We start from the raw sequence: 21221 nt of genomic DNA, 5'->3' as shown, positions 1-21221 counted from the left end.
ATTTATTATGTAAAGCCTAGATGCTCTTTAAACAAAGATGTCAGGATGGCCGAGTGGTCTAAGGCGCCAGACTCAAGTTCTGGTCTTCGAAAGAGGGCGTGGGTTCAAATCCCACTTCTGACAATTTTATTCAATCTTTTTCCCTCTAAAACTAACTGACTTTTGTGGGAAATTCTTTTTTTTTTCAACTGAAAATTTCATAATATGGGACTCAAAAACTAAACCCCTTCCCACAACCAAACACTTCTGTGAATTTTGTGGGCAATTCATATGGTAAAAAAGGTTGGCTTAAAAAAGATGCGTGGATATTAGTCTCATCTCATAATCGGTTGACAAAAAAAAGTCTCATCTCATAGTCAGAGAATTGGTCATCTACCATTAATATACAGATTGCTGTTAACTGAGAACAACTATCTATCAATGTACTACTTGTATCAGAGCAAAGTAACGTCAGTGAGTTGGTAAAAGATTAGAGCACCTTTTTCGTATACTATTATCTAAAACATAACTTCTATTCCGATTAAAGAAACTTGGACGCCCAAGGTTACACTTGTTGTTCCGCTATACATGACCACCGGATGTTAATCAGTAGACTTCAACGTTCCATTGCTATGCCTTCTTCAACTGATTCTTATAATCAAACCAGTCAATACCTAAACCCAACACACAGAAAGACCCTTCACAAAGGCAATGGAGGTTTCAAGATTTAGAGTCCAGCTCTCTCATTTTACCAGTCATTAGCAGCCAATGAGACCATCAAATCCTTTTCTCCATGTCACATGTAAACAACTGTGTTGTCTTTCTTCAACAACTCCCATAACTCCCATAGCTCAGATGAATATTGCGACATTCTGGTCTGGATACATTTTCTATTTTTGGTTTCAGTCAGTCCTTTAGAAGAAGACAGTTTTTTTTTTGGTAAACGCTTATTTTGTGTGTGTTTTGATAGATAAGTTTGAAAAGAGTATCAAAACTGTGGTTAACCTAGTGCACGTGCAAAACACAAGTACACCGATAAATTGATAAGTCGAGAGTAATTTATGTTTTTAAACTATAGATTTGTAATATTCCTGAAATTATAAGATTTGTTTAAATCTAAAACACTAAACAACTATTGATTGCAATGACATAAAGTCTTATCTGTAATGAATTCAAAAAATGTTTGATCATAACCCTTTTGATTCTTTTTTTATCCCAATCCAAAACAGTTGCATAGCTTCCGCAAGACTTCTTCAACACTTGCTCTTCCCTTGTTTAAAAATAATTAATAATATCAAAATAATTACAGTCCAGAGCTTTTACTGCCTTCTTCACAACAAATCGCGCCTAGATAACCCAGCTGAAGAAAATGATCCTACAGGTCATAAGGTTTTACAGAATTAGCAATTCAGTGAGATTCGGACGATATTCATCCGATGTGATTGTTTGCATTGTCGAGTTCGAATTCAATAATAAGCGATACAATGTTTCACACTACAATCCCCTAACACCATTAATTTAAGAGAGTAGAACAAGTAAACGTAGTCAATTGATTTTTTAACAATTATTGTTGACATCTACAAAAGTTGCTTCAATTACATGAGATAATCACCGAAACTCTTTTGGTATATACCTGAAGATAAAGCAATCAAAGATAAACAAAAACGAAAGGGAGATGACTCTCTCTCGTCTGCATATAAAGTTCTAAAAATATGAATCAACAAATTTATGGTTATTAAAACTAAAAAGTAGATTAGATAATGAAGAAAGTTTATTCATCAGAGAAGAGCGATCGGTACATCAATCGACACATAGTCTCAGACGACCGTCGTGAGAATTTTAGATCAAATCTCATCATCTGAATATTCTACTTTGCTTCACATTCAGCAAAAAAAAAAAACTAATCAATTTTCTTTTGCAACATAATAAAACAAAATCAAAGCTATGGGAAAAATAAGAAAAGAGAGAGGAGAGGAACAAGTTTCAGACCGGCGATATTGTTAAAGAAGACTAGGTGGCCTTTTAAAGGATGATGAAGCAACAAAACAGCCTAGGGTTTATTTATTTGTGCATATGATACGACAACGTTTTGAAGTAATGGGCTCGTTTTGTTATCTACATTCCTGGCCCATTACGTTTGGTTCTGTTTCTTCAACGATTCTGAAAGTGTTCTTCTGAAAGAAGAAGAAAAGTAGTAAATAGATTTGATATACTAGAGGGATTCACTGTTGAATCTGATCTGTGTTTTAATGAACAAAAGCTTTTTTTTTCTTTGTTTAGGGAAATTTCAAACCATTGACTATTTGAAAGAAACATTTCATGATGAACTTGCAAACATATTAAGTGGTTTATCAAGGTATTGAAAGATTATAAAGCTGGTAGGTATGAAGAGCTCTCCAAACACCTAATCAACAAACTTACATGTGAATTCTCTGATTCCAATGCTTACGTGTTGTCAGGACCGTCTCAAACTCTACAGAGACCCTGTTCAAAAAAAAACAAGACCTTTTATAATAATTCGAAATAATTTATGCTTTTCTGACAAAATATTGTTGTAATATATAATAAATACACCAATCTAATTCAAGTGGAAGAAACATCTTTTGGTTTTATAATTAAAAACTTATGAAAAGCACCATTTCGGGACTATAAATTTTTCAGTTTCTTTTTTCTTTTAATTTTTTTTGTATCCACAATCATAAGTTATAATCTATATAAGAAAACTAATATAACATTAGAACCTGGATAGTGGTTAGAAAACGAAACCGTGGACTCTTGATTTGATTAAACATGAAGTTGGAGATTCCTCGGTTTTCTTTTCGATAGAAGCTTAGATTAGTGTTTCTTCTTTGTGTTTACTATTTTTTTTGTAAAAGTTGCTGAAATTTTATATATTTCTCTATTTATTTACAATCACTAATTAATAATGGTTTCCCAAATATAATCAAATTAGATTATTAACTTTCTAAATTTACGTTGAATATTAAATCAAACACCGACAATTATTTTTTACTTTCCAAAATATAATTGATTTAAATGTTAATTTCTTCCTGACTTATTGCATTTTCATTGGTTATGTAAACAAAATCAATTTTTTTTATTTATATTTATTGGTTAATAAATACGAAAATTAAGTTAAATATAGCTATCTGATTTTTAATAAATAAATGATTTTAAATTTATAACTACAACTAAAATTAAAAAAATTATGGGTCTTCTAAAATTTTGGACCATGTTCGACCGCTCCATTTAAACGTGCTAAAAGACGGCCCTGCATGTTGTCTTCTCTTTGTAGAGTCAATATATATACCTATACCATTGCAAGGGTGTGCAATAAAACCATGAAAGATCACCTGAAAGCTACTTGTTGATCCATTTACAAACCATCGTTGGCAAAAGATTATCACAATTCAACCAACTTCAAGTTAAATCATTTTTAATAAACGGTCATCAACAACAACTCTTATAATAAGAGTTTAGAAGTGTACAAAGGAACACACATATTAAGGTTTTGATAAAATAACTAGAGTTACCAATGGTGAAAGAGAACACCTGAAGAATGAGCCAGTTAAATAGACTAGAAACAAAACTCTGCCATTACTCTTACAGAATTCAATTTCGAAACACAATTAGATTGTTTCAAATCAGGGAACGAGATGTCTGAGTCTTTAAATTTCCAACTACTTGGCTCTTGCCTTCTTATTAGAGACTCTGCTAGCCACGAAATCATCATCGTCAGATTCGTCATCATCAGAATCAGAATCCTTCTTCCGCTTCTTCGAATCATTTCCTTTCTTTTTGCCTGACAAAGCTTCAGATGCTGGTTTTTTAACTTCCTTCTTCTCGGTCACTGCTGATTTGGAGACGCTTCTTGGGGTGGAAGCTGCAGATTTGGTTGGAGAGCTGAACTTTCCAGTCTTTTGCAACTTCTTCTCAAGAACTTTCTTTGCCTCTGCAGCTGGAAGCAACCCTGACTCCATCAACCTGGAGATAAGAAAAAAAAAAGGGTCTTCAAATAAGCACAGAGCAATCTCAAGCAAACGATGAACACAGCCCACACGACAACCAATCAGAGATGTAATAATAATAATGCTTTGTACTGTTGCTGGTTTGTTGAAAGGACTCGCCTTTCCTTATGAAGAATGTTAGTCTGTTAAATGAAGTTAAGAATTTCATGAGAGCTTTAATGCCAATGCCACCACACACAAGAGACAATCGAGAACAGAATACTACAAGTCTTCAACTCAAACATAATAATAATCAGAGTCACACCAAAACAATATACATTTGAAACTGCTCATCTTATCAAAACTATAGGCACACAAAGGAATGAATAGAAAGGCCTCACCAAATCTTAGCCATTTCGCTAGTTGGGACTTGATTGTGAAGTGACTCGTAGAAAATCCTAAGTGGATCTCTCTGCGGATCATTACAAAAAAAACCAACAATGTAAGTTCTTTAAAAAAACAACGAATTAGCCACAAATCTCACAAAACAGAATAAAAGGAGGAGTCCAAAAGACACCTCGTCAGGTTGGTCTCTCTTCTGACCAGGCAAATCATACACTTTCTTCTCCTTCTTCTTCTTCTTCACTTCTCCTTCTTCTTTAACTGTCTTCTTCTTCTTCTTTGCCTCTTCTTCTTCTTTCTCTTTCTCCATCTTCTTTTTCTTCAACTCTTTCTCCTAAAGACACCAACACAATCCTTCATCAAATCTCATCTTTAAGAATTGATACTCAGACAGGGAAAGAGAAGAGAAAAGAACGAACTTTTGAGACGCCAACAAGAGAGGAACTCCTCTTGGAAAGAGGCTTCTCATCGTCGTCGTCGTCTTGATCAATCTCCTTCTTCTTAACAGGCTTTGGACGAGACCCAGATAAAGATGACTTGATGGGTTTGTTATCATCATCATCATCGTCGTCCTTCTTCAATTTCCTCGAAGCTGACGAACCTGCATTGTTGGCGTTTGAGGGCTTCTTCCTGACCAAGGAACCCAAGCTCTTGTTGTCGTCCTCATCTTCCTCTTTCTTCACAGCTTTAGCATCATCCGATGTCATCTTCTTCTCCTTCTACCAACAAGCTTGGGGGAGAGATTTGAGAATGAAACCGCTGTTGTGTGTCTCCCCTTGGTCAGTTATGCCCTAATTCAAAACGGCGTCGTTTTTAATCTTCTAAACCAAAAAGGAAAATCATTTATTACTTGAATCGAACCGATATTAGTCGGTTCAAAGAAGAACCCGGTACAATAGAGTTTTTTTCCGAAGTAAACCAATACTCTAATCCGAAACAAAGGGAACTAAAAAGGAAGACATTAATTAGTTGAATCGAACCGCAATTAGCCGGTTTAAAGAAGAACCCGGTAAAATTGAGTTTTGCCGAAGTAAACCAATAGTTCTAATCCGGAAAAGAGAGACGTAGCTGCAAGTCAAGTCGTTAGAAAAAAAACAGAAACTATCAGCCTCTGACCTAACAGCAACTCTAGCTTCCCCCCCCCCCCCCCCCCCCCCCCCCACGTGTCCTCTTCGCAAAAGAAGTGTCTTGCGTTAAGACATGCAGATTCGTTTCCCATTGAAAACGAAGTTGATAATTGTGTGGCATATCATTAATCAGAGAGAGAGAGTTTGTGTGTCTGTGGAGGGAATCAGAACGATGAAGGCGGAGAAGAGTCCGATTCAGACAGTGATGTCATGGATTCGCCGGCAGCCTCCCAAGGTAAAGGCGTTTTTTGCAGTGGTTACGGCAATGACGGTGCTCGTCTTCCTCAAGGTCATTGTCCATGAGCACGACAACCTTTTCATCGCTTCCGAGGCTGTCCATGCCCTCGGCATCTCCCTTCTCATCTACAAGCTTACCAAGGAGAAGACTTGCGCTGGTTATATTACATTTCATTTTTGGGATGCTCTTGTTCTGTTATAATCCTTTTGATCCTCCATGTGAATGTGATCGATGATGAAACAGGGATATCTCTCAAGACGCAGGAGTTAACGGCTCTGTTTCTTGCCGTGCGGTTGTATTGCAGCTTTGTAATGGAATTTGATCTTCACACGTTACTCGACTCTGCTACGTTGGTGACGACCCTTTGGGTCATCTATATGATACGTCTCAAGCTTAGACCCACTTATATGGAAGACAAAGACAACTTTCCCATCTACTACGTTGTAAAGTTACCAAACTCTTTGTTTCTCTTTTTTTCTTTGAGTAGTTATCTTAGATTTAAGGGAAGTTCGAGGCCAATCATATGCTTAAAGGCTCTCTCTTCGTTCTGACTCTACGTGCATGTTATTTATTTTGTTAGGATCTCGGTATTAAACACTCGCTTAATCATTATTAACAATCTTGACTCCATTTTAATATTTGGTTTGTTTGCACCAGGTAGTCCCATGTGCTGTTGTATCACTCCTCATTCATCCATCCACGCGTCACCACATCATAAACAGGCTCTTCTGGGCGTTCTGTGTTTATCTTGAAGCTGTTTCAGTTCTTCCTCAGTTAAGAGTGATGCAGAACACGCAGGTCTTAATTAATCATTTATCTGCTTTGTTTTTAAATAAAATTAAAATCACGTTGTCTCTGAATCTTCTTCGAATGTTAATGTCTTACATATATTCTCAGATTGTGGAACCATTCACAGCACACTACGTTTTTGCTTTGGGAATCGCAAGGTTCTTGAGTTGTGCACACTGGATCCTTCAGGTTCTTGAGAGTTACATTTTAATATAAACTCTTTTAATCATCGTTTTTATCGCATTACAGCTTCTGAAAGATTATATGAAACGGTGCATGTAGGTGTTGGATTCGGGAGGGCGGTTACTGACTGCATTAGGATATGGATTATGGCCTATAATGGTCCTTCTCTCTGAAATCGTCCAAACCTTCATTCTTGCAGATTTCTGTTATTACTATGTCCAGAGGTAAAACAAAATTAATGAAGGATGTTAATTATAGACACTATTGTTGAAAACCTTTGAATGCCTAAAAGACTTGGAACTTCTGTCTGTTTTTTTGGAAACAGTTTAATGGGTGGACAGCTTGTTCTTCGTCTTCCATCAGGTGTGGTGTAAGAAGAAGCTTGAGCTTGTATGGATCGAGCTTCTTACTGAGGTTTCATGACTATATACAACTTGAGATATAATATTACATATATTTGCTAGCAAACAAGTCTTGATTAGAATTAATTTTTCTAATAATGTCAATTAATCGGATTTCGTTGTGGTGACGTTCATATAATTTGACACACCAAACTTAAGAACGCTGTAATGTTCTCGAACATTTATGGAAGACACCAAGAAGTGTGAAGTCAGTTTTGTTTCCTCAGTACTATTTTTCAGTGAAACATGCAGAGGCTGTGGAGCTTATTGACTGACTTTTTTTTTTGCTAAACCGTAAATATCATATAAATGAAAGAAGATTTGCAAAGCAAAATCTAAGTTTGACACATCTTGGCAAAAAGAAAGGAAAAAACAAGATGGATCGACAACATCCAAACCATGGATAGCTTAAACAAGATATGGAGAGATTGGAGATATAGGGTGTTTTGTATTAGTTTGTGAAGTGATACAAGAAACAGTGCGTGTGCGTTATGAAGGTTAGTTATGTTAGAGTTTGTCTACTGTGATCAGTGGAGGAGGCAAAAAAAAAATTTATTGGAAGCATAAACATTAAGTGGGCTTAAATATAAGAGCGATTTGCATAGAAAATGTAGTAAGATGGCAATATTTGCGTCTGTGGAAAAACGGAAGGCCCAAGGGCAAGGCCCAGTTGTGTTGGGTGCAAAAAGACAGCGTTACCCCTATCGCTTCTCCTTTCACGTAAGAAGCTTAATCGATTTATAATCATTCCATGCATGTAATCATTAGAAAATGTATACATATATACCGCTGTTTATATCGGCATAGCCCGATTATGTGAGAGTAGCCAATAGTTTCGACCACTAATATTGCCTAAAAAAACGTAACCTTTTCGCAAGGCTTCACACGTTTTCGCATAGGACATGCGTGTCTGCATGTAATATAGTCGATATGTATAGGTTTCCTTCTATATAAGGAGTGATAATTGGGCAGTAAAAACACACACTTAACTATCACTTTCTTTAGCTCGTCTTTAATGTCTCTCTAGAAAACACTCTCTCACCTTTCCGTTTGAGGATAATCTCGGTGAGTTACTCCAAGCATTTATATTACTTCCGTACTGTTTGGAGAGTAGAATGTTTTCATTAAATGTTGTGTGCATGTCAGTCTAATCTTCCTCATGATTTTCCGACATTCTAAACCTGTAATTTAATTTGTGAGAAGATTTGTCTTGCATGCGATTATAGTAGTCATAAAATATGTCTCGTACTTTGCTTACTAAAAAGTCATTTTATATTTTTACAGATGTCAAAGCTGGTTAGGCTGTGGCGGGGTATATGGAACAAGGACAACGATGGCGCATGGAATTTTCACCCGGATCCGACTGACTTTGGCTTTGGTGCGATGATAAGGCAAGATGAAACGTACGAGTACTTGCTGGGGATAGTGAGGGCGAGGTACGTCTTGGGCGAGGGAACCCCCATTGTTCTGTCTTACCAGTTCCCGTCCTGGATACTTGGTCCGCTAGGGAGGAGGTCTGTGCCTATAAGCGTAACGACAACGGCTGACATCCCCGTCATGATGAGTGTGCGGGAGTGGTTCACCGAGCTGATCCTAGTCGTTACCATTGGGCCTGAGAGTGTTGCTAGGTTCCATTACAACCGTAGAGACAACTTCGTGGTTGGAAGAAAGAGGTTTGTTGTTGACAGCACCCAGAACGCATTTACTAGGAGGGAGTATGAAAGTGAGTATAATCATACATTAATAAAAAATGATTTTGGTTAACCGGTTAGCTCATACCGATATCGTACTGATTTTCAGGGCTTGTTCAAGGGGAAAGGATGACATGCAGCAGAGCTATTCTGGAGGAACTGTTTAATGAAGAGGAAATGATGGTGCTGCATCGTGTTGATCTAGAGATGTATATGTCGGACCGAGTGCAAGAACAAGCTGAGAGACGATATGAAGCTGTTGCTCGTGAGATAATAATGATCGAAGATGAGGACGATACAATGGCTGACCCGCACGTGTCGACAGAGGCAACTCCGGTTGCGACACAAGGCGGTAAGATGTGTAGACATATTATCTTAGGTTTGGCCGGTAATGTTTATAAATAGCAACCATATGTTAACTTATCCGGATAATATTGCATGTCAGGAGTCGGTCATGATCACACTGAACCAATTGTTGGAGAGGAGTGCACTTTGCCACTGACTCAGATAGCTGAGGCTCCACAGGCCCCTCCGACAGTGCCCCTCGACCTCACCCACGTCGACCGCAGACATTCAATGGAAACTCCTATGGCCTTTTGGAAAGGGTTGTATGGAGACGATCTTGTGTTGCCTGGTGGGGTGGCCCCGGATCGTGAAGGGGAGAATGAAGATGTGGAAGATGACCCTTGTGTCCCACTTGGGCCTGATAGTGGTGCATTGGCTGTCACGTCCCTAGCTGATAATGATATTTCTTCTACGGGGTCGTGTGAGGATTTGGATATAGAACCTCGTGCGACTAAAACTGATGCGGTGGAGGCACATGCAACCAGTCAGACCCACGTTGCCTCTGCCATCAATAACGCTGTCTCAGCCATTGACAACGCTGTCTCTGCCATTGACACGGGGAATGAATTGTTAGTTGCGTTTGAGCAGTTTTTGGGTATATGCATGCGCCCTTTTATCATTCTTTGACCGTTTATATAATGCAAGGCAATTGATATATAGCAAGATTATTGTTCCAATTTGTTGTGTAGCTTCAAGGGGTGAGGGTGTTCAGCCAGTGGCTGAAATCGGTGAATCATCTAAGAGCACGCTTGCGGGTAGCACTGTCCCTCAGACCAGCAAACCCGTGGTTGCACCAGTCGCGCCTGGACTCACTATAGGCTGTGTCGGCGCAGCAGAACCTATCCCAACAGTAGTGGCTGATCCGGACCAACATTCTTCTTCCGGTGGCAGCGGTGATGATGGTGGGTTTTAGGGATTATTACCTTCATCGAATAAGGATATGTATGTTATATTAACCGGCGATTTGGGTTTAAGTTTCGGCTAAACCAATTTTCAGTATTGGGTTTATGGAAAACTGTTTTTTTCATGTGTGATATTTACCGGCTATGTATGTTTGTTATGTCTATGTGTTTTGGAAAAAACGGTTATGTCAGTTTTTGTTTTGTGTGCAGCTATGCACTGTTTTGAATCTTCGATGTAACTCATATATTAATCGGTTATGTATGTTTGTTATGGTTATGCGTTTGGGAAAACGGTTATGTAGGTTTTAATTTTCGTGTGCATTTAGGTCCTAAATATAGTATATAAACCGGCCAAGTATGCTTTTGTTACGGTTATAGTTGTCTTAAACCCATTGAATCATTGGAGTATTATCTGGGTGGGAATGTCATGCTAATCGCACCTTCGTTTAATGCTTGCAAAAAAATTATGAAATCAATCAAAAAAGATTGTTGTGTCGGATAAACATGATAATAGCCTGAATAACATAGTTGTTTTAAAAATTGAATTATGGGTATCTAGATGTTGCGCCCCGGAATTGCTGACATTGGTTTCCTGTTTTTGACGTCTGAAGGTTGTGTGGGGTCCAGTGATAAAGACCTTTACGTGGGCAAGACATTTAAGAACCGAGACGAGTTCAAGCAACATATGGCCTTATATGCAATCAAGCAGAAGTTTGTTTACCGTTGTGCAAGGTCGTCACCTTCTGTTATGGTGCTTGAGTGTTCTGGAGTGTCATGTATGTGGCGGGTCTATGCAGTCCTTGTCAAGGGCTCGAGCCTGTATGAAATTCGTAAGCTACGTGGGGGGCACAGTTGCAGCGTTGATGAGCGTGCTGGATACCAGAGACAGGCGACATATAGCGTCATAGGGGAGATGCTCAAGCAGCAGTTCACCGGAACGGGTGTTGGTCCGCGGCCAGGGGAGATTAGGCAGGTGATGAGGGGCGATCATGCTGTAAACATTTCCTACTGGAAAGCGTGGCGTTCACGGGAAGCAGCGGTTGAGTTCGCTAAGGGATCTTGCGGTGCTTCGTACCAAAGCCTTCCAAATTATCTGCAGCGCCTTATTGAAGCTAACCCAGGGACATTGGCCCATCTTGATACAGAGTACGTGGAGGGCGTGGGTCGGCGTTTCAAGTATATGTTCATCGCTATGGGAGCAAGTGTGAAAGGCTTTGAATTTATGCGTAAGGTTGTGGTCATAGACGGTACGCATCTAAGAGGAAAGTATGCAGGCTGTCTGTTAACCGCTTCTGCTCAGGATGGGAACTATCAAATCTATCCCTTGGCCTTTGCTGTGGTTGATGGAGAAAACGACAAGTCGTGGGAGTGGTTTTTCGAGAAATTATCGACGTTCGTTCCTAATCAGAGCGGTGTTGTGTTTGTTTCCGACAGACACGCGTCTATCTATCAAGGACTAAGCAAGGTATTTCCGGATAAATTGATCGGCTAATAAAACTAATAGCCGCATCCGTTTTAAGTGAAAATATGGATATATACCTACTTGGCCGGTTATTATACTCTTTAAGATGTTCTTGTTTCTTTGGTAGGTGTATCCAAACGCTGGCCATTGTGCATGCATCGTCCACCTAAAGAGAAACATTCGGACCAACTTCAGGCAGAGGCAGCTTGGATATCTTGTTTCAAAGGCAGCTAGGGCGTTTAGGATGGGCATGTTTTATGAAACATTCGCCGAAATTAGTTCTATCAATCAAGCGTGTGCTGACTACCTGATTGATATAGGGCTTGAACATTGGACAAGATCTCATTTCCCCGGCAGGCGATACAACATCATGACGAGCAACCTTGCGGAGTCTTGGAATTCTGTGCTTCGTGACGCGCGTGAGTATCCGATCGTGCCGTTGGTTGAGTTCATTCGGACTAAGCTGATGAGCTGGTTTACGACACGACGTGACTCGATCCAGGACGTTGACACTGGGTTGACACCCAAGGTTAACAGTATTCTTGCTGCGAACTTTGAGATCTGTGGGGGGTATAATGTAAGGAAGGTTGATGTCAATGAATATGAGGTGCAGGATCTGAAAGGAGCTTTATTTGTAGTCAATTTGGCAGACAAGTCGTGCTCATGCTTTGAATTCCAAAGCCTGAGTATACCATGTTCTCATGCCATTGCGGCTGCCTTGAAAGCAAACATTAGTGTAGAAGGTCTTGTGGATGAGGTCTACACAATGAAGTATTTGAAGGGGGCGTATGTAAGCAATATATTGCCGCCGATTGAGCTTGACAACACCGCTATGATCGCTAGTGAGGTATCTGCCCTTACTCTGAATCCGCCAGCAACTCGTCGTCCTCCCGGCAGACCAAGAAAGAAGAGGTTCTTCTCCCGTGGTGAAGTCCTGGTAGGTATTGTGAACATTGCTTGGTGTGATGAACGTGTCTATGTATAGTAAACATGTGTGTGTTGCATGTGCAGATGAAGAAGATACGTAAAAGGTACTGTAGCCGTTGCAAGGGTATGGGGCATAACCGTGCTACTTGCAAGCAAGCAATATGATCAGTAAGGAGTGGAGTAGGGGGTGGGGGGTGCTATGCGATGGGAGATGTAATGAAAGCCGGTGGTTGCTTTGGGTTTATAATACACAAGTTTGCTTTCCCTTTTGATGTTGTGATATGTTGGTATGAATAAGTGTTTAGACCCAAAGTAGTGTAAGAGGATCATGTATGAGTTCGTATTGTTATAATAAATAAAGCATTTCCCCCCCCCCCCTTTATATTTGTGTTTGTTTAGCAACGAGTTATTTCATGATTTGACTTGTTTGTGTCACTATATCCGGATAACTGCAATTCTTGTTCTACAACTTAGACGGTTACATTGCAGTTAATAGGCGTCTTGGATGGCTACATATAATTTAGCCGGTCATTTCGAGTTTATCCGTTTCTCCAAGTTTAATCGGTTTAAAAAACGTACATTGACTCTGATTTGCAACATTATCCGGTTAAAAGTACATGACATATACTTAGGCGGTTGCTATAGCTTTGTTAAGTTAAAATATAGAACAACTTACATGAGAATAGACTTACACAGTGTTCTTGAATTGTTACATTATCCGGTTAACAGCTCATGGACAAAAGACTTAGACGGTTATTGAATCGTGCCAGGTCAACTAGGCTTAAACGTCGGTTTCTGGTATGTTACTTTATCCGGTTAGAAGTACATGAGAGTAAACTTAGACGGTTACTAACGTTTTAACAAGATGAAGAGTGCAAAACAACAAGAATTGCGTCGAGAGATTTAGTACGATTAACCGGTTAGATAAACGATTAGCTTTAATAAGATAAAAATTAGGACAACATTCAAAAAAGTGGATATACCGAAAAAGGTAGAAGACAACATTGATTCCATCGGGATATTTAGAAGATTAGCCGGTTAAAACGGAAAATGTAACGAGATTAGCCGTAATTTGACAACAGATAAATGAAACATCTGGGGGTTGACCCCCTCCCCCTAGTACTGCATGATGCTAATACTGTCGAAAGCAGCCAAACAAGAAATCCTTCCAACTGTGATGTGGTGCGACGACCGATGCCTCCTGGTGGATTTGTTCAACGTAATTCCTTTTCTGATGAACACCGTCAGAACTTTCTCCCCTAAGCTTTGCTCGTAACATGTCTACAGTGTTCATTAGCCTCTTAATTTCAATGTTCTTCTGTCTAATTTCGTCGCGTGCTTCAATAAGTGACCTCTTTGGCCATCCCGTCACTTCTCCCTCGTCGTGCCATTCAAAAAAGCCGCATCCTTGTTCCTGACAAAATTTACGGAAAAACAAACAAACTAGTTACAATGATTTGGAAAAACGATAGGGGCATACTTAATTGGAAATCAACTAACCTGGTATCGAGAGCATCCATAGAACAACCTGCCTGGGTTTTTGTCTGTCCAGGACTTGGTGAAGGATGCAGGGATGCCACAGAAGCAGAATTTTGGGCTATTGAGCCTGCGGGGGGTTGATGATGAGGAACCTGATCCTTTCATGTCTTGATATATCTGTTTCTGAAACGTGAGGCGGCTAGATAAAGTTCGATAAGAATGAGGCGTGATTATCTATTATATATCAAAACCGACATTTAACCAAAATATGAATGTGCGAACCAAAACAGACATTCAAATTGGCCTCTAGCTAAACCGGTTTTGCAAAAGCCGGTCTAATTCTATCTGTTGGTAATTTCAGAGTAAACTTTGGTTAAGACTCTTTTACTGATAGATAACGATTTGGAATGCCGAATGTCGTTATATAGATGCAGCAAATAAAAAAGAGATGACTGGAACAAAAGGTAGCTGAGTCTCAAAACATAAATATATCACATGGAACGATAGTTAAACAGACATAAAACTGGGATAAGAGGGTCAGTATCCGGCAACTCAGATTGGACCTGCGTTTTTCTCGAAAATCATAACAGCCAGCCTTTTTGCCTCTTGTTTCACCAAATCCGTAGACAGGTGTCTGCATGCCTCTATGCCCCCGGCCGCGTGAGCTTGCATGAGCAGTGCTGCTGTGACACCAGAGTCTGCGTGTTTACGGTTTTGTGGGATCTGTCTGGCCCTCTCCACGGTCAATGGATTAAGGCGCTCAGGTTCCAGCTTGCGACAAGCTTGCGTCAGAAGGTAAGGGAGCATCTGGGCTGTTGGTGCAAGTTCTTTTGCCGTGAGCGAATCACTTTTGTAGGATGTGTTGCAATCGAGAACAAGCAGCTTCCAGGTGTTGCGGTCAAAGCATAGGCCGATCCAATGTGCCTGGTCGAGGTTGAAAGGGAAGTAGATGCGCTCTACCTCTCCTGTCTGTGATTCATGTCGGTCTAGTATTTCCACCAGGTTCGGAGTGAAGACAAAATCCTCTTTCTGAGAAGATTTCTTGAACCGTGGGTAGTTCTTGGAGAGGATGGAGACAAATTTGGTGTCGAGGAACAAATAACTTTGACTGGAGTTTGATAGAGGCATCATCATTATCCCGATGTGGTGCATCAATACATCAAACATCTACCAAATATAAAACAAAGACGTAAGGCATGCTTAAACGACATTTACTTAATGGAAAATATACAAACTGATGGAACGCATACCTTGGGCGATAGTGATTTGGTCCTCTGTTCAATTTCAATAAGGTCTTTCGCAGATACAGATATGCCACCTACTGTAATGGACCTGAAAACATGACCAAATGTATAAGATTCCTCTTTAGTCAGAGTAAAATGTGTTAGCCGGCTAGCACGTTACCAAACACGAGGGTTTAGACAGCTAACAATTATAGTAAAAAATGTGTTGGCCGGCTAACGAATTATATATAATGTGCGGTTGGACAGCTAACAATTGGCGTGGAGATATGTTAGCCGGCTAAAGCATTACCTAACTTGTGTGTTTGATAGCTAACCATTATATATACGGTTAACTGGGTTGTGTGGGGTGGGAAAGTGTGGTGAAGTCAGTATATAAATGATAAAGAAAAATATGGTGCTTACTTAGTTGTCTTCAAGATATCAGAAAGCTTGCTGAACTTGGTAGGATAGTCTATGGACGCATTGTTGTTCAGTGCGCCAGGGTATGCTTCGCTGAAACGAGATAGTGTGCCTTTGTCGCACTCATATACACCTACAATCAGTTTTGAGACTGTCTTGAGGCGATTGCTTTTCCTAGTGGGCGCCGGGGCGTTGGCTTGGATATCTGGAGGGCTGCTCGGTGGCTTGCCGACTACTTCCGTGTCCTCTCTAACGGTCGGCTCTAGAATTTGGTCTTCTACCAGCTGCACTTCTTCCTGCGTCAGGCCCAGAGAAAAGGATGGCTGTAATGGGAACATTAAAACTTCATTAGTTTGTGTGGACTGTATGGAACTGAATTCTAGTTTATAAACTGGTTGGTGGATAAACAATACTTACAGATGAGAGATCTTCTTGTAGGTTTGAATCACGGTGTGCGTTGCCTGACAGAGTTTGCTGGTTGTTGCCAATGTCCTTGTCGATAATATAAGAATTTACGAGATCACCGACGTCTGGCATATGTGGTCCCTGCAACGACAAAAATTGTGAGTGAGTTGCGGTCTATCCATACAACATATAAATGGCTTTGAGACTTGGATATACCCTGTCAACATTCGTCTTCTTGACGCTTGTCGCAACACGTGAATTATCAGGTGGGTCTTGGTCATTGATGGTTTGTAATGGTAGAGTGTAATTTTCCTTGTCAATATTCTCATCAGGTATAGGGTCGCCCCCGTCCCCGCTGTCGCTCACATCGTCTGTATGTGGGGTGGAGGCTGGTAAAGATGGACCCTGCAACAAAAGGGTTATCAGTGAGAGTGCTTAGCCGTACAAAAAAGTTATGGGGGGGCATTTAAGCAACGCGTATACCTTGTCCCCGTAGGTCTTCTGGACATTGGATATCACAGATCTTATGATGTCAGTATCGATGCCTTCTCTGCTGGTCTGAATGGGAGTCGTTGTAGGGCGGTCCTTTGAGGCATCAAGCGTCTGGTTGTCAGTTGGAGTTCGAACGCGTGTTTGCCGGATTGACTGAGACTGAAAAGTACCTACTGAGTCTAGTATCTTCTGATAGTTGTTCTGACAGACGAGCAGGTGAGCGGAGTTGTCTGAGATATGCTTCTTGATTATCTCTTGGAATTGATTGAATGATTCACGAAGGTCATCAACCTTGCCTTCAACCCTGTCAATGTCAGCTTTTGATATGCCTTTGTCGATTGGAGGAGCATGAACATCGTCGGAGTTGTTGGGCGTTTGCATTGGAATTTTCCTCTTTCGCTTCTTCCTACCCCCGGCTGCCTCATCTGCCTTCTCGCGCATGAGCTCTATATCGGCCTTGGTAGCTCCGCCTTTGAATAATTGGTTTGAAAAACGCGACCCATCTTTGATTAGTCTGACCATTGAATCTACTCTTGTATCATCTTCCTCGTCGGAGAAGCACAGTTCCGCCTCGTCAACCTCCACGTCTGTGTCTTGTGGGATGATATGAGTCACGCTCACCTGTGTGGGAAAAAAGGTTTAAGTTAGATGCGAGTTTGTGTATATAAAAGTGAGTAAGATATTGGTTAGCCGGATATTTGTGACTATGATATATTTGTGACTAGAATATATGTTAGCCGGATATTATTTACAATAGCATGTATAAACGGTTAATTTCCTCTATAATGTATGGCCAATTCGAAGATTATACTGCTACACGTGCTACGTTTAACATATCTATAAACTGATGCTGATGTACGGCTATTGAGCGTGATGTGTGTATAATAGGGGATGAAATTAATGAACAAAAAAAAGTGTGGTTGGGTTGAGTAACATACATTTTTAGCTGTGTCCAACGTCCTTGCGTGTGCTGGCTTGATGCCGTTCCTAGGGGGGGTTTGAGAAAAGTCCGCGTCTCCAGCAACATCCGATGCAGAGTCTTGAGTGACAATTTCAGTGAGCGCGGGAACAGCTCTGGTCATCACCATCTGAAGGGACTGAACGTATCCCGGGAGAGCGATGGTGCTTTGCGTAAGATTTAGCTCGTCTTTTTCCTTTATACTGCTAATCAACATCTCAAAGGACAGTCGGCCCCACGGGTAAGCGAAGAACTCGTCAAGGTCTTTAATCTTCTCGGCGTGCTCAACTGATATTTTTGCGATGTGAGTGGTTGGAAGAATCACATAGGCAAGGATTGCGAGAAGGGCGTACTTGATTCTAGTCTCTTGTGAGGTGACCGTCTTACGCTTGAGCATCCGGATGACAGATGATACAGTTACTTCCTTAAGCATGCCAAATAGGACGTTGTAGTATGGCTGTTCAGATATGAGTTTCTCCGTGGCTTTCGACGGTGGGCTAGGGTATTTTCCACACGGTAGGCCGGTTACAGTGGCAAACTCTCTCAGTGAGAATCTTATTGGGTTCTCCGCAAAAAGGAACCATGCCTCGTACTTTTTTCGAACTTTCAGCTGTCTGGAAAGCATGTATCGTCCTAGACGGCCGGAGTAGGGTGTCTGGTCGGCGAGCTCGAGGAACTTTCCGAAAGGTGACCGCTTAATAACATCAACTTCTTCAGGATCGAGAGTGTCTAGAATGAGTCTGAGGCCTCCTGGTTTGTGATATGGAGTGACTCTTAATCCAACCGGTTCTTCCCCAAGAGGAAAAAAACGAGGTGGTAGTTCGATTGTCTCCGTATTTGCCATCAATGCATGTGCCGGAGAGAGATCTGATATTGAACGAAGATTACATGACCATGTATGAGCCCTAAAAACTGTTGGGTGAATCGAAAGGGGAAAAGAAAGAGACAAGTACTTACGGCGTATATAAATGTGACAGATCTCGATTTAACAAACTCTGATAACTGTGGGTTCGTCTGTGAGGGATTTATCGCCGAGATTGAATCGATGATTACGCTGGTGATTCTTCATCAGACAGGTGACCGGAACTGAGACGGCAACGAGACGTGTGAAACTGAAACCGGAACGAGATAAAAGAAAGATTTATGACACCATATTTCTGATTTTGGATGAATTTGGATGAAAGAGTTGAGTTGTATTGTGTTGCGGAGAAAATAAAGGTGGTGGAGAGAGATGTATGTAGTAAATTCGAACTGTTTCGATTGTAGTGATAATATTATTCTTGCATCACGCGTAATGATGGAAACGTCTCGTAGGTATCGAGCTAATGTGTGTAGGGGTAGTGTTGTCATTAAAAAAAAACACGTCGCCTTTAACTCCGAAAATCCATCACCGCATATATGTGGGTTATGCTTGTATATGCACCGCAAATTCTCTAAATATAATAGTCTTTTCTAAAAAATTTAGTGGGTTCAAAATTTAAACAAAGACTAGATTTTGACCCGCGCTTAAAAGCGCGGGTTTATTTTTGAAATTTAAAGTTTTTATTTGATATGAATTTGTAATTTTGATTATGTATTTACATATAAATGTAACAAAAGATATACTATTTTTGTGCATATTATTTAACATTTTTATTTTTAGAGAGGTGCATATGAAGTTTATAGACGGATTAAATTATAAAGAACATGCATGGTATTTACTTTATACACTTGCAATATATTTTCGTGAACGGTAATGAAATGGGGTCATCTTTTGCTATCTCTATAAAAATTATGTGATTCAGTTACGTGTTAACGAAATTGTATATTTTTTGCCTAAACTTATGTGGATATGCTATATCTTTGAGACTCAAGAAATGAGCGATATAATGCAATTTTTTTCTTTTACGTTCATTTTCTATTCGTTCCTCTTGTTTCCAGAGTGGTCACCAGTCGAACCCGTTGAGTTGTATTGTTTCAGATAGATTTGTCGATATGGTGAGAAAAGTTTATGCGTAGTGAAAATCATATAGTATTATAGTCAATAATTTCAGAATATTCTTGAACACAAAAATATTTGCATATCTTCATAGTCTAAGTGTTACCCATCTTGGCAAAAGCGTTTATAAATGTACGAAAATATCGATTACACAATGAAAGTAGAATTTTGTTTATAGAACGATATCCCGGATATATATAATTAATTTCTATATCTCCCAAAACATTTAAAACATGCAATCAAATACTCGTTTCAAAGTTTTTTTTTCAGCAAAAAACAAAAAAAAAACTTCAAAAATAAACAAAACTTTTGCTTTTATTAGTATTGTTATATTTTGATATATAAATAAAATTGGACAGATTATATTTGAATTCAATGTTATTGACGTAACGGGTTACAATCTCAACTAAATCATGTCGTAATCTTAGCTAATAATTATATGTTTATAATTTTCAATTGAAATATCTTTGAATTTGGTTTTAGATACCATATAAAGTTTAAATTATTACCTAAAAGCTGTTTGGTAACTAAATCTGTAAATGGCCGATTCAAAATATATAGATATCAATTAGATTTGAGAATATTGTAGTTTAATAACCGGTAGTAGTTCATGAATTAAGATTTTGTGGTATATGTATTAGTTTGATATCAATCTATATTATAGTTAAGAGTTTCAAATAATAATGGTATATGAGATTTAATAGTTTAAAAAAAAATATTTATGTTAACAAAAACACACTTTAGCATAAAAATATGTTCATTCCCTTTATGAGCTACTTTTCATAAATATTCACTAGATTTTAATCCGCACACCCGTGCGGATAACATTTTATTTATAGATACAAAATTTTATATTATTTTGTATATAATAATTTATGATAATATATTGCTGTCATTTTAAAAATAACATAATAAATAATATATAGTTCTAAATATTAAAATTTAACATATGTTAACAATTTTATTTTTTGTAAAAATTATTACGTAATTTATGAGTATTAATCATTTTAAAAGGTGAATGATATTTTAATCACTTTAACCTGTGAATGATATTTTATTTATTTATCTTAATGAAATTTTTTTTCAAATATGTTGTTTTAACCAATTCAACATAATTTTAATATCTTTGCACAAAAAAAAATAATTTTAATATGTAATTCATTAATTACTTCCATTTTAATATAATGTAGAATATACTTATAAAATTTATAAAATTAGCATATAATTTCATTATTTTGTTTATAATAAAAATTTAATTAAAATTAATTTATAATAATGTTATACTACTAATTTCGAAATTAATCAGTGCATTAATTAAAAGAATATTTAAATTTTTAAAAAGATTTTTTCAGATTTTTTCTCAACAGATTTTGTTATTCCTAAAACTAAAATTTAAATTATAGTTAAAATGAATTTGCTATTAATATCTTTGTAAATATTTAGAAATGTTATACATTAAATAAAAATAATGTAAACAATAAAAAAATTATTTGAATATATGGACCTAGATTTCTAGTATGACTATTTTGTAGTAGATAAAAATGGTACTTCTCTTTTAATAGATAAGATTTTCCCATTCTTTTACTCTAAATTATGTTGCAAATTGATGTCAAAAGAAAAATTATGTTGCAAATAAAAAACAAATGATCTATTGTGCTAGTTAAATAATAGTATAAGACTAATATTAGTTGTATGTTAATAAATGGTTAGTTGTATATTAGATACATGTATTGTAGTTCAAGCTGTGAATCACCATTTGTGCATGATTTAATTATTATTTTGACTAATGGATACAATACAAACCGTTTTGAACTCACGGTTTACGAAAAGTATTATAAATGTTTATATTAGAAAGTGTAGGATGATGACCATA

The 21221-nt window shown here is 38.5% G+C and overlaps 4 protein-coding genes and 2 non-coding genes across 6 annotated transcripts; 3 read left to right on the top strand and 3 right to left on the bottom strand.

Moving 5' to 3' along the window:
- Positions 1 to 39: 39 nt before the first annotated feature.
- Positions 40 to 123, top strand: TRNAL-CAA. Its single transcript has one exon. It is a non-coding gene; the product is annotated as a tRNA-Leu (tRNA).
- A 1629-nt stretch (positions 124 to 1752) lies between these two features.
- On the bottom strand, positions 1753 to 1843 carry LOC117126326. Its single transcript, XR_004448901.1, has one exon. It is a non-coding gene; the product is annotated as a small nucleolar RNA Z161/Z228 (small nucleolar RNA).
- Positions 1844 to 3388: 1545 nt separating this feature from the next.
- Positions 3389 to 5123, bottom strand: LOC103872806 (DNA ligase 1). The gene is made up of 4 exons (XM_009151247.3): positions 4748 to 5123; positions 4504 to 4662; positions 4328 to 4398; positions 3389 to 3963 (listed from the first exon to the last, which is right to left on the bottom strand). Exons 1-4 carry the CDS (start codon positions 5033 to 5035, stop codon positions 3660 to 3662), a joined length of 822 nt encoding a protein of 273 aa, XP_009149495.1. The 5' UTR covers positions 5036 to 5123; the 3' UTR covers positions 3389 to 3659.
- Positions 5124 to 5292: 169 nt separating this feature from the next.
- Positions 5293 to 7278, top strand: LOC103872804 (ER lumen protein-retaining receptor erd-2.2). The gene is made up of 6 exons (XM_009151246.3): positions 5293 to 5850; positions 5937 to 6136; positions 6351 to 6491; positions 6591 to 6671; positions 6765 to 6889; positions 6991 to 7278. The coding sequence occupies exons 1-6, from the start codon at positions 5529 to 5531 to the stop codon at positions 7037 to 7039; spliced, it is 918 nt and encodes a 305-aa protein (XP_009149494.2). The 5' UTR covers positions 5293 to 5528; the 3' UTR covers positions 7040 to 7278.
- A 3285-nt stretch (positions 7279 to 10563) lies between these two features.
- Positions 10564 to 12558, top strand: LOC117126061. The gene is made up of 3 exons (XM_033273429.1): positions 10564 to 11469; positions 11594 to 12403; positions 12478 to 12558. The coding sequence occupies exons 1-3, from the start codon at positions 10564 to 10566 to the stop codon at positions 12556 to 12558; spliced, it is 1797 nt and encodes a 598-aa protein (XP_033129320.1).
- A 1866-nt stretch (positions 12559 to 14424) lies between these two features.
- LOC117126060 lies at positions 14425 to 18214 on the bottom strand. Its single transcript, XM_033273428.1, has 7 exons — positions 17351 to 18214; positions 16404 to 17033; positions 16137 to 16325; positions 15933 to 16061; positions 15519 to 15838; positions 15123 to 15204; positions 14425 to 15039 (listed from the first exon to the last, which is right to left on the bottom strand). Exons 1-7 carry the CDS (start codon positions 18212 to 18214, stop codon positions 14425 to 14427), a joined length of 2829 nt encoding a protein of 942 aa, XP_033129319.1.
- Positions 18215 to 21221: the final 3007 nt, after the last annotated feature.

This window comes from Brassica rapa, chromosome A06, assembly GCF_000309985.2.
Source record: "Brassica rapa cultivar Chiifu-401-42 chromosome A06, CAAS_Brap_v3.01, whole genome shotgun sequence".
NCBI lineage: Eukaryota > Viridiplantae > Streptophyta > Magnoliopsida > Brassicales > Brassicaceae > Brassica > Brassica rapa.
Note: the sequence above shows the minus strand (reverse complement) of the source record. Positions and strands in the feature narration are given on the sequence as shown.